This window comes from Schistocerca nitens, chromosome 7, assembly GCF_023898315.1.
Source record: "Schistocerca nitens isolate TAMUIC-IGC-003100 chromosome 7, iqSchNite1.1, whole genome shotgun sequence".
NCBI lineage: Eukaryota > Metazoa > Arthropoda > Insecta > Orthoptera > Acrididae > Schistocerca > Schistocerca nitens.
Window position 1 is genome coordinate 222,498,230 of NC_064620.1, and position 13,733 is coordinate 222,511,962.

Below are 13,733 nucleotides of genomic sequence, written 5' to 3' on the forward strand. Positions count from 1 at the left end.
CACCGCGATGTCGCCAAACACGGATGCGACCGTCATGATGCTGTTAACAGAACCTGGATTCATCCGAAAAAAATGACGTTTTGCCATTCGTGCATCCAGGTTCCTCGTTGAGTGCACTATCGCAGGCGCTCCTGTCTGTGATGCAGCGTCAAGGGTAACCGCAGCTATGGTCTCCGAGTTGATAGTCCATGCAGCTGCAAACGTCGTCGAACTGTTCGTGCAGATGGTTGTTGTCTTGCAAACGTCCCCATCTGTTGACTCAGGGATCGAGACTTGGTTGCACGATCCGTTACAGCCATGCGGATATGCCTGTCATCTCGACTGATAGTGATATGAAGCCGTTGGGATCCAGCACGGCGTTCCGTATTACCATCCTGAACCCACCAATTCCATATTCTGCTAACAGTCATTGGTTCTCGACCAACGCGAGCAGCAATGTCGCGTTACGATAAATTGCAATTGCGATAGGCTTCCATCCGACCTTTATCAAAGTCGGAATCGTGATGGTACGTATTTCTCCTCCTTACACGAGGCATCACAACAATGTTTCACCAGGCAACGCCGGTCAACTGCTGTTTGTGTATGAGATATAATTTGGAAACTTTCCCCATGTCAGCACATTGTAGGTGTCGCCACCAGCGCCAATCTTGTGTGAATACTCTGAAAAGCTAGTCATTTGCATATCACAACATCTTCTTCCAGTCGGTTAAACTTCGCGTCTGCATCACTGGCCTGTTGTGTATAAACGATGGTGCAGGTCGTAGAAAATGTGTGGTATAAAATGCTTTCTAGGTGTACGTATTTGAAACATGCAGGTATTGTTTCGAGAAGAAAGGAGCGGACAATTCGAGTATCGGCGACAGAGAAAGCAAAAGCGCCGGCGCTGTGTTATCGGTTATTTGTCACAGGCGGTGCTCGCTGAGGCGGCACGCTGACAGCTGTCGCACGCACTCCGCCCGCCACACACACACACACGCACACACACACACAGACACACAGACACACACACACACACACACACACACACACACAGAGCGGAACACTGCGGCCGCCGCCTAACAAATGGCTCTCACTGTCGTCCGAGTGTTTACACCACTCCGGTCCTCATCTCAGTGCTTCACGACACCCACAGGTAGTTCACAGGTTCCCGCACTCGTTCAGTTCATTCGTTTCAAAACCACCATTCACTTGCAGTACTTAAATACCTTCGGTAAAGCCCTAATTGCACAGTCAATTTTTTTAACCATCAACAGAATGTGTAAGTAGGCTGTTTAGGTTTTTTTTATTGGTAACGTCACCTCTGTATGAAAATCACTGGCTGTGCTGTGTGCAGTCTGTGGCTGCTTTGTGATTCTGTAATGCATTTTCATGCCGCGAAAAAATAAGTTGAAAATGCTCACAAATTTGTGTTTTTATGTCATTACAGACTTTTTGACATTTCGATTCAATGTTATGTAACTCAGTAGTTAAATCTTCACGTGTTTGTTCAAGTGTGGTGTCTAACTTTTGAAGCTTTTGCTGTGTTTGTCTCTGATTTTGTTCCATTATGTCTAGCTGTTGCTGTGTTTGTCTCTGATTTTGTTCCACTGTGTCTAACTTTCGAAGATTTTGTTCCATTGTGTCTAACTTTTGAAGCTTTTGCTGTGTTTGTCTCATTTGTTGTATTAATTGTAATAACAATGCACTGGTGTCTGGAACATGTTCCTCAGTGCTTTTCGGCAGTGAATTTGCACCGGAAACATTCACATTTTGACAAGCAGAAAATGTGTCTTGACTTATTTGAGAGAACGGTGAGAACCCAAAACCTGAATCGACAGTATTTGCGAGATCGTGTCGTGTCATTTCGGATTCCTGAGGCGAGCTATTGCCGACCGATCGATCGACAATGCTTCCCTGTTCACTACTTGTTTCATTGTCTACACCATTATTTGACGCCCGCTCCATTTCCCTATGCACAGTTACCAAATTACTACTTTGATCATTAGTTAATTCATTACTCGGTGGCGCTAACACACTGCTTTCGTTTTCACTGTCATTTCTCAGTTTACTTTGGAGCCTAGTATTACGTTTTTCACACGCCATTATTGTCACAATATTTCACGCAACAACACAGAAAAGCACAACTTGAAGAGCAAAAATAAGAGAACACATTAACATAACACTGAAAATAATATCTAGTTAATTGCAGCTGCGATATACTTGGTGCAAATCTAAATGCATGCCACAACTGTGTACAACAATGAAAAACTACAACTACAAAGGAAATTCTCTCTACAATTACGCGCTAGCAATAAACAATAGCTACACTAATTACACAAACTACAAGAAAAAAAATCAGAAGATTCCAGTGAGGTATCCTCGGCTAAGGATCGACATATGAAACGTCCCCTTAGAACAATTTATACATAAGACTGAGCTTAAACTGACACACAATATTTTGTTAGCGCAACGCAATCTGACTTTCAATAATCCCTACAAAAGAATGGCCCTGACTAACATTAAACTATACCTTTCACAAATCACTTACCTCACAAAAATCTTCGCTACTCAAGCTACTGCAATACAGCGAGCGCCACTACTGCCAGCTAAATAAAAGATTCAAACTATGGAAGGCACTAACTACTGATAGGGATAGTTAGCAAATGAAAGATATTAATAGAGAACAAACACTGTATTTACCTTAATAGTCATAATATATATAGCAGTTCATGACAAATTACAAAACTCCGCCATCTCTCTCCCCACATCCACCACTGCTGGCGGCTCACCTCCAACTGCGCAACGCTACGCGCTGTTCACAGCCAGCTGCCTAACACTACAATGGCGAGTATTACAACAATGCAAAGCAGCCACAGACTGCACACAGCACAGCCAGTGATTTTCATACAGAGGTGACGTTACCAATAAAAAAACCTAAACAGGCTACTTACAAATGTGAGCTTCAAGTAAATGAAAGTTATTTAATGGATGATGAAATTTATCACAGTATCGCCTGAGCTGTGGCGTCGTGTTGTTGTAAGGTTTTCATCCCAACCTGAAGCTGAAGAGTAGGAAACTCGTCGAAACTTTGGGACAATATAACACCATAGACCTCCTGATAACCCAAGAAGGTATCATAAATGATTTGAAAAATATGCAAAAATCTGCCAACCGGTTGCATAGGTTTTCTATATACCTTGACCAGGTTTCGTCATCTCTAAGGGTGACTTCATCAGAAGGTAAGGTAATTACCTAAAATGAATATGTCAGATAAATATCTTATCTAATAAAAGTTTACATTAATGTAAACGAGTGTAAAACAAATAGTATTTACATGAAGAACATATCGTCAAAGATGTAAAGTCATTTAAGAGCTGAGTTGCTCAAGTCCTACACTAAAACATAAGACGTAATGCTCTTCAAAATGTCAAACATGAAAACATAAGTAACACCTGTGTGGTGTGTGGATACTGACTGTGTGGCAACTAGTCACGCTACCAAGTAAACGTAATGTAGGGCGTGCCACAAGCGGGCCACTAGTAACGTGAGCAAAACAATTTTGTATATTACACATTTTCTGAAGTAAATCATACGTATAGCCAATATGACTTTTAACAAAAATTAATTTTACAAATTATTGAATAACATTTATAAATGAGCTTCAAACGGGATAAAATAGTAGGAAGTTCGCTACGTTTTACGTAGCACAGGTAGAACCAGAGTTAAATACGACGGGAATTACATACGTAATGAAGAACATCAGTTCATTATATGACACAAAATTTGAAAAGAAAGTTTGCATAACTAGGGCACAGAGATCATCTGGTGTGTTAGTTACGCTCATATTCATTTTAGGTAATTACCTTACCGTCTGATGAAGTCACCCTTAGAGGTGACGAAACCCGGTCAAGGTATATAGAAAACCTATGCAACCGGTTGGCAGATTTTTACATATATTTTAAATTTGTGTGTACGGTTGCTGCAAACGTCAGCCATGTTCAACGTTGTACGCTTCTTACCCGCCCATGTATCACAAATGAATTTCGCCAAGAAAGAGTGCGTTCCGTGTATATTCTTAATCGTTATTTATTTAGTAGTTAATTTGTTTATAATGTGGCATAAGTAACTACAGAAAGGTGTGACACAGTGTAATACTAAATTTACGCGTGCACACTTCGCGCTGTAGATGCATCCCTTCTTCGAGCATACGAATCCAAAGTAACTATACACGTTGATTCTTGCAGAGAAGATAACAGCAACAAGCCACTTTTTATAATGCTATTTGTTTATATAAATGACGCCGTTAACGGTTTCGAACCGACAGGTTCTTCATCAGATGGCTTGTTCGCCTTAATATATATTTTTGTTACTTTACTCTAATTTTCACTTTTTATTCCCCCATATGATGAAATTTCCTATCGTTGGCGGTGCCCTACAACCGAAACATGGTGCGATAAAATGTCTATATAGCTGTAATTGTGCCTCACAACGATTTTAATCGATGTAAACAAATTGTTCAAATAATTCCTTAGACATCCTTATCCCACTTATTTACACATTGATTCCTCTTGACTAGTCTCTTAAATTTCAGCTTGCTCTTCATCATTACTAATCTGTGATCTTGGTCTATATCTGCTCCTGTGTACACCTTACAATCCAATATCTGATTTCGGAATCTCATGTAAGCTAACTGACATCTTTCCGTATCTCGCGGCCTCATCGAAGACTATTGCTAAAGTGAATGGGATCTATGCCATACGAAACTAACGTATACAGAGGAAAGCAGCACTAACGGCCACAGGTTTGTTTGACCCGTGGGAGAGTTTCACGGAGATGCAAAAGGAACTGAACTGGCAGAGTTTTTAGGATGATGTCAACTATACCGAAAGCGCTTACACACTTCGAAGAACCGGCTTTATGTAATGACTATAGAAATACAACAGCCTACTACGTACCGCTCTCACTGAGATGGTGCCGAAAAGATTACATTAATTACAACAGAAGCATTTAAACAGTCATCCTTCTCACGCTCCAATCCTGAATGGAACGGAAAGTTGCCGTAACAACTGGTACAGTGGGAGGTATTCTCTGCCGTGCACTTCGCAGTGGTTTGCAGAGATATAATGTAGATGTAACCTGCATCAAACCATGAGATGGTACTGAGATGCTCTGTTAGCTATTTTTCCTATGCATTGAACAATTCTACAGTAGGTGAGCATGGAGAAATTGGTGACAACAAAAATATTCACTACAATGAGGGGCATGTTTAGCTGAAACTATCAGTCACCGTATTTGTATGTAACCGCTTTTGTATGTATGGAGAATTTGCTTCAATCGATTAATGAATTAAATTTGTCGAAGCAAAAGCTTCATAAGAATTCTACATACAGCACTGATGTAGCTCGTTGATGAGTCTCCGCTGATGGCAGCCGTTGTGATTAACAGGAAAACCTCGAAGGCCGAGAGGAATGGGACCTAAGACTATGTTAAAGCTGTGAGTTCCTCTTGGGATAATACAGTTTTAAGGATCGGAAGAATCGAAGATTAGGATGTAACTTTTGTCAAGGACGAAGTCATTAGTCGTCTATTTTGCGAATGATGAGAAAGTAAATCATCCTGGTTTAACATTTGTATCTAATTGTCCCTTTCAGAAAATTTAACATAGTGCGATATGGCATAAACCCAAATGTGCAATACATATTGCGTCGTGATCACGTCCTGGATGCGTTGGTGGCATGAGATGACGGAGGAGGTGTGTAGGTGGCATGACAGAGAAATATGTTATAGAGAAATTTGTTCTCTCTTCTCCCACTGACTGTTCACTGCTTGCTTTTAAAAGTAAGCGTTGCCGCTCCTGGTCGCTGATTGTCTAAAAGTGGAGAACAGATACACCAAAATAGCTGCACACAAGGCTCGTGGCATGATTTCACTACTGACAGTAGAGTTCGTCAGTTCATTCCTGGCAGTTAAGTTTGGAATATCATATTTGTAAACTAAGATTGGAAATTTCTTTTAGGAAGGAGGGCTAGGACAACGGCGATCTGCATGTACGCAGTGCGACATGTGTTTTTAACCAATGCGTAGTCTTTGCATTGTGAGTGTGAAGAAGTGTACTGATTCAAATCGTACCAAGGCAATAAAATATTCTGGCGTCCTAAAAATTACGAAATCGCTAACATTATTTAAAGAATTCTTGATCCTCGTTGCAATCACGACAGGTGTAATCTGCGGACCTACAGTCAGCGGACCTACAATCATGCGAGATCTTCTGCGAGACGGATACGGCTATTACAGAAATAGGATGAACTTTAGCGACTGTGCTTGAAGGCTATACGTTCAACCGCAACTCCCACGGGAACTGTTAGGCTGTAGCAACCAGCCCACATCAAAACGTTTCTTAAAGCAATTCGGAGTGCAGATGTTGCATCGCCATTCCCCTTAAGGGGAGGTTTACTATCTTTTGGTTCAAAGAATCGATTTTTTTTAAATTGCATTTTTGGATCCATAAAAGTGTTTAGAATCCACCCCTGAAACGGTTTTTCGGAATACGGAACGGAAATGTTTGTTATTAGCCGTTGAACAAGAAAATGTACCTGCCTGAAATCGGCCTTTTCCACGCACCAGTTTTTTTCTTCCAGAGGATGAGAGTTATTGTACCGTTGCTTGAAAGTTTGAACGCGTGTGTTTGGAAGTTAGCCCCCAAGCATTTGCATTCTGGTGCGAAGACTGTGGAGATTGCGACTTTCCTGGCAGTGAGCCGCTTCAACGAAGGGTATTCAGCAATCCCGAAGACCATGACAACGATGGACGTCACCCTGGGACTCTATTCGACGCAGTTCGCCAAGCATTCGGACGACCAGCAAATCCAAGCGGCCGAAAACCGCTCGTCACCGGTCATACGAGCGGCTCTGGAGCAGCGCAGGATGGCCCAGATCGAGCAGAACGCCCTCTATGAGGAAGACGAAGGACTAGTTTATGGACCCGGAATAGCAGATTGAACGTAAGTTGCATAAGTTGCATTTATACGTAGTCAAAACTTCAAACGCATTTTTCTCGAAATGACTTTTTTTTATCGCGCGGTGTGGTAACTTCAAATTTACTGAACCGATTGGCATGATTCTTTTTTTCCGACGAAGCTAACTAAATTGTGTAGGAGTTGTACCACTTTTATTCCGATCCATCAATTATAAATATTTTCACTTGGCCGACGAAGTCGAAAAATCGATGAAAAAAATATTTTTTAAATGGCCGCCATTTTGTTTCCTATGGTCCAAATAAGCGAGGTAGAACTCCAGTTTGTAGAGGAAATAGCAATAAATATTTTGACCAAGTTTGACATTGATATCTGTATCACATCCCGAGAAAAAAACTCAAAGAACATGCTTTTTTTCGGGCCAAAGATAGTAAACCTCCCCTTAAGTGATTTGTGGTAATCATGGAACTCCTGAAGCTGGATATGAACCTCCATCTAGCGGGTTAACCACAGCGCCACCTCGCTTGATACAGAAAGAAGGGAGAGGAAAGTACATATCAATCAACAACCGATGGTGACAGCGGAAGTGGTAACAATACTGGAAAGTTTAAAATGACGAGAAATGAAAGCTCTGTAATAGTTACCCAGCCAGAATCGATATTGTTTGGCTCCTGAACAACAGGAACAACTGTATAAACACAAAGCAGATAGTACATAAGACTAGCTGAATACCTGCCGTTGCCCAGGTATGTATTTATTCCAATATTCTACTTGTCCATCTGCTCCTCTCCTCTCACTGTCCATCTCCACTACCCCCACTTTCTGCCCATTTTCTAAAACGTCCACTCTCTGTACATCTCCTGTTTACCCTCTATCCATGTCCTGCTCCTCCCTTTCTCTGTCCATATCCTCCTTCCCCTCCAAACCCTCCTTCCGTTCATCTCCTCACCCCTTCTCCATCTATCTGCCTCTCTCTTCCACCACTCGTCTCCGTCTCTCTTCTTTCCTTTCTCTGTCTATCTCCTCCTCTCCCATGTCTCTGCACATTTCCTCCTCCACTATTTCTGTCTATCTTCTCCTCCCATCTGTGCCGTCTGTACATTTCTTCGTCCTCACATCTCTCCACGTTTTGTCACACTCACCCCAGTGGGAGCTTTGCTGGTTCTTGCCCCTACAATATTTCTTTCCATATTGTATGTAATATATGTACCAAATTCGATTAAAATCGTTCCAGGGGTTTAGGATGAAATTTTTATACGTGACTTTGCCCGCATACTCACATGTTAAATATTTGGAAAAAAAAATTGTGGGACGGTTCTATGGGCCCAAACTGCGAAGGTCATCGGTACCTAGACTTACACACTACTTAATCTAACTTAAAGTAACTTATGCTAAGGACAACACACACACCCATGCCAGAGGGAGGGCTCGAACCTCCGACGGGGGAATCGCGCGTGCGAACCATGCCAAGGCGCTTAAGACCGCGCGGGTACATATCTCTATATATGTATCTAACATATATATTTATCTAAGATATTTCACACGTAGTTGTACACATATTTCACCTGTATGTGTAGAGAATTTCACCTTAAGACCGCGCGGGTACATATCTCTATATATGTATCTAACATATATATTTATCTAACATATTTCACACGTAGTTGTACACATATTTCACCTGTATGTGTAGAGAATTTCACCCTGCATTTTCATTTTCACGCATATCAATGTTTATCATGTCGTATCCCTTGATTGGTTCAAATGGCTCTGAGCACTATGGGACTCAACTGCTGAGGTCATTAGTCCCCTAGAACTTAGAACTAGTTAAACCTAACTAACCTAAGGACATCACAAACATCCATGCCCGAGGCAGGATTCGAACCTGCGACCGTAGCGTCGTATTCCTTGAATTTATTTTAAATTTCTTTTTATATATCTTATGGGACTTAACTGCTGAGGTCATCAGTCCGTAAGCTTACACACTACTTAACCTAAATTATCATAAGGACAAACACACACACCCATGCCGGAGGGAGGACTCGAACCTCCGCCGGGACCAGCCGCACAGTCCATGACTTCAGCGCCACAGACCACTCGGCTAATCCCGCGCGGAATCCCCTGAATTGCGTGCTGTACAATGATACATTTTCCAGGTTAATACAGTGGCGTGTGTGGATACTGTCTGCGAAATGTCTTGGAATAAAGTTAGTAGCAAGGAAGTAATAAATTGAAACGCCATACTCGATGCCAGAGTGTTTCACGAATCTCAGTACTTGACGTCGTATCTCCTGAACTATACATTTAGTAGTAAATAAGCCGTTTTACTGCATGAACAGCGAAATTGTAGTACGCGGAAACTCTTTTCCTTTCATCGTTTTGTTGGGGTCGTCACAGAGAATTTCGTAAAGGTTCGAAATTATGTATAAAGCTTGTTCCAAATCTGTATGTGCTCTCATTCACAAATACTGGATGACTAAAGTATGTATATTCTTGCGTCTTGGGCTACACTGGTGTTTCAGATCCTCTCCCCCCTCCCCCCCCCCCTTCCTCCCTTTTGATAGGTGGATCGTTCCTACTCGCAAAGTTATAGTTTCCAGAAGAGAGAACATGTGTACCATGTTTTGTGGACCCAGTGGTTTAGGAGGAATGTGGAACATACAAACATGCATGTATGCATGCATACATACATATATGCATACACATACGTGCATCCTTTTATATAATTACTATGGACTGTGTCGACGTAGTTCACCACGCCAAATCCGGTAACCAAATAAAGACATCGAATGAGATTCTAAGGTTTATAAAACGAGGTGGTATTCATGAGCCGAGTTTTGAACGCCTCAGCTACGGGATACTCTGAATAATAACAACACTTGCTTCTTCGGGGAATGAATTGCAGATCAGATACTTCATCAGACTACTTTCTTTTAAAGGTATTAAATTATTCATTTAGTACGCTAGAAAAATTAATTCCGGCGTCTGCGCTTAAGAGAAAAGGCTTACGGTCGAGCTGGGATTGAATCTGTGCGCCCAGTCTGAGGAAATCAGAGCGAACTCGTTATGACACTTGCTGCAAGCTCTTTTCCTGCAAACTCAATTCATCAGCATTTCTCTTAGTGATGATTTAATCTTATTGTTCGCTGCCTGCGCTCTATGAATTGAGTAATAATTGTTTATATAAAGATGACACCTTCCACCAAACGCGTTCAGAATATTTTTCTTTGTATTAGAAGTATTCAGAAGCAGGAGACTTTACTTATAGATAGAGTGCCTCTTGCACAATGAACTGTAAATAAGAGAAAAGTTTACTGTAATGTCCTTTTAATACAGCTGTATGCTTTTGCTGAAATACTAGGGATTCAGCGACGCGGTATTTGGAATATCTACAACAGTAACAGTTTTCATTTGCGTAACGTCTTCCGCATATCCGCTGCATTTGTTTCCAGGAATTACAGGTTTATGGGCCTAGGTATATGGTTCCCTTTCTTTCTGCTGCTTTATTTTCCGAGTACTGTGCTTTTATTTCGGTTAACGAAAGCTTACTCTCGAAGCTATATCAGCCAAAGAGACACTTGTGTCTTCGTAGGTAGTCTAAGTAAGTTGACAATCAGAACATGTCTGAATAAAATGTTTCACAAATACACGAAAACATTTCTCATTACCAAGCACAGTTTTGGGGATCGTCAGTGTTGTTTCAAGAAATGAAAAGACTAAATATCGGATGTTAAGCCTGTTTGTCAAATACTATATCATTACGCGACAGCTACATTTAATGCACCAAATATTGTAATTGAGGAAATAGTCAAGGTCGTTACTCTGCATCGTTGATTCATACAGCCACAGTTTGTACTCAGTGATCAGTTAAGGTTTCGCACAAGAAAAGACAGTTCTCTGCAAAATAAAAGTCAAGAACTATGTTGATCATGTTAGTAAGAAACACGTACTGTCCTGCAATATTAAATATGCGAAATAATCGTTTGACAGACCTTCTTAAGTGAATTACAGTAATTTTTATGTCTCATAAATAATGAATACACACAAGCAGAAAGTCCTGCATAGTATTTATTTCAAAGCTTACTCATACTAATTTATTGCAACACTGTGCGCTGAAAATGTTTACGCCATGATTTGACTGACCTCAGGACCGACGTCGGAAGCATTCGCGCTGGAGACGAATTCTTTGAGGAAGCCATCCAGCTCTGTGCCTTCAATGTAACCGTTTCCTGGAACATACAAACATACGATGTAGCTTTCTCTGACAGTACCATATATGCTGATGACAAAAATTATACTTTATGATGTAATTGTGTTTCGTGGAAAACATGCAAGTACTCGTATATAGGGGAGTATAACTCTGTCAGTAAATGTATAAGCGATTTCATACGTAATGTACACCTATAAATTTATTGCATTGTAGAGGAAATTTTTCTTTGTTACTTTAATGTAAAATGCTGTTACATAACACAAGCAAGGCGTAGTTCTTACGCAGAGGTATTTAGCGCCCTCTACAGTCCAATTTTTCCTTACCGCTTCAGCCTGTACCATTGAACAACTGGCCTTTGTTTCTGCCGTGGCGGATACTTACGTCATGCAAATATTTTATGCTTTGGACTCCTGTTATAATTTTATGTTGACAAGAGCCTTTACCATTGGGCGAATACATTTGTGCATTTATTCTGACGTTCGCCGAGTGTGATCCGGCTGCTGTCTTAAGCCTTGTCATCTGATGTTTCTGGTTTTTATATTAGTTTTATGTATTACAAGAGCCGCTCAGCTTCAGCTAATATTATTTACCATATGTGGTGTAATAAGTGAGTACGCTCACCTCACAAACATTTTTCTGTTACTTTGTTATTTATGTTAATTTAATTTGCTGTTTATTTACATTGTTAAGGTCCCCTTCTTCTGAAGAAGACGTTTTTAGAAATATTGAAATCTAGGTCAAGGGTTAAATAAACGTTGAGTATGCAGCTGGTTGGCTGATTTTTTCAATCACTGTCATATAGGGTGAACACAGAAAACCTCCCTGATTAAAAAGTACCTCATATAGTTTTATGTGGATTTTTTTCAAAAAATTCCTTTTGTTTTGTTTCAGGTGTTAGTTACCAGAAGTTATTGCACCTCATGCGAGAACCCAATACGTCATGTAGTAGGCGAAACGAACTGTCTCATTGTTATCCAAAGGAACTCCCAACGTGAATTTCAAAAGGAGCCACTACACTTAAGCATGATTAAGGCTTGGTATGGAAAGTGTCGAGTCACTGGCAGTGGAAATTGGCAGTCAGGCTCTGGTGGAAATGATAGAGGAGATCAGAGAAACCTTCCAAAGAAGCTCACACTCAATAATTCACAAGGTGTTGCATAAACGGCTTCTCTCCACACTTACATTATTCAAAAGGCGCAAGCACTGAAGCGAAACGAATTGCAGCTTCGTCTCCAATTTGCTGTTGAGATGTTGGACAGAATCGGGCAAAACCGCCCATCTATCTCGAAAATGTCGTTTTCTCTGACGGAGCAACCATCCGCACGTTTCAGAAGGTTAGTCGACACAACATTCGCATCTGGGGTTCGCAAAACCCTCACAGCTGAAAACCTTCACAATTTTCGGGGACGTGTCAGAGATAGTGAAAACGATTGTGTGTGGGGTACGCCGATGAAAGACGGCAAAAATGGACCACTTCTCTCCATTGAGCAAACAGGAACAGGAACTATTTATCTGGACATGTCTGAACAATTCTCGGTTCCTTAGCTTCCTCTACAGTGAGTCGATGCACCAACGCACTGGAGTTTACATGTTCGTGACTTGCTAGACAGAACATTTCCACAGCGATGGATGGGACGCGATGGACCAACCAAGTGGCCACCACATAACCGCTCAGGACTTCTTCCTGTGGGTTTATGTGAAGGTCGTTGTGTACGTCTAGCCTGTACGTCACCTTGGTGATCTCTGCAAGGGAAATGTGGATGCAATTGCCTGCATCACCCCAAACACGCTTGTGCGGACATGGGTTGAGAGAATGTCGTCTAGACATTTTATGGTTTATGAAAGGAGCTCGTGCAGAGGTGTATTAATTTTCTCTACAGAGTTTTCTGAATAACTTTGCATGACGCCTCAGAGCCAAGTATCTATGTCTCATAGGTCTTTTATAACTGCATTTGAAATTCATGTACGTTTTACGTTGACGTCTTGTACTTTATAAGAATTGTGTATTTGTGATGGATAACGTGTATCTAGAAAACAAAGAGAGAAGAGTTTCATACTTGTTATTAAAAAATAATGAAATGCTTTATGTGAGACAAGCGTTTTTTGATGTTTCCTTCATGATTTCGCTTTTGTTGGGATAAGATCTTGTTCTACGGAAAGTTTCTGTCGCAAATATTTTCATCTCCTTACACGGAAGCGTACTCAGACGTTAAAAAGAAGTGGCTGGTTACTTTTCACAGTTAAACACGCCCATCTAGCCGACACTTCCGAACTGCTTGTAGTTCCTTCTTTCCAAACTTCACAGAAGCTCCTCTGCATTTCTTGTTGTACTAGCGCTGCTGGATATGAGGATACAGAGGAGAAATGGCTTAGGTAGATAGTTTTCAGACTGCAACAGATTAAAACTATTTGTCGGACAATGAGGCTTGGAACGCAGGAGCGAAATAACGGAAGAACTGTAGCTGCGAGAGCAGGTCGCGAGTCGTGCACGGAAAGCTCAACAGGTAAAAGCATCGTCCACGAACAGGAAGGGTGTCGGTTTCGAGTCCCGGGCTGGCACCACATTTTCTTCTG

The 13,733-nt window shown here is 41.2% G+C and overlaps 1 protein-coding gene across 5 annotated transcripts in view; it reads right to left on the bottom strand.

The window, feature by feature from the left end:
• Positions 1-13,733, bottom strand: part of LOC126195153 (calbindin-32) — a 996,724-nt gene that overhangs the window by 701,662 nt on the left and 281,329 nt on the right. For all 5 annotated transcript variants that reach the window (XR_007538558.1, XM_049933659.1, XM_049933660.1 and 2 more), the window contains exon 2: positions 11,093-11,178. Coding sequence is in view for 4 of the 5 variants with exons in the window: in XM_049933659.1 (XP_049789616.1) it covers positions 11,093-11,178 (86 nt within the window). In the remaining variant the exon portion in view is untranslated. The remainder of the gene's footprint in view (positions 1-11,092; positions 11,179-13,733) is intronic.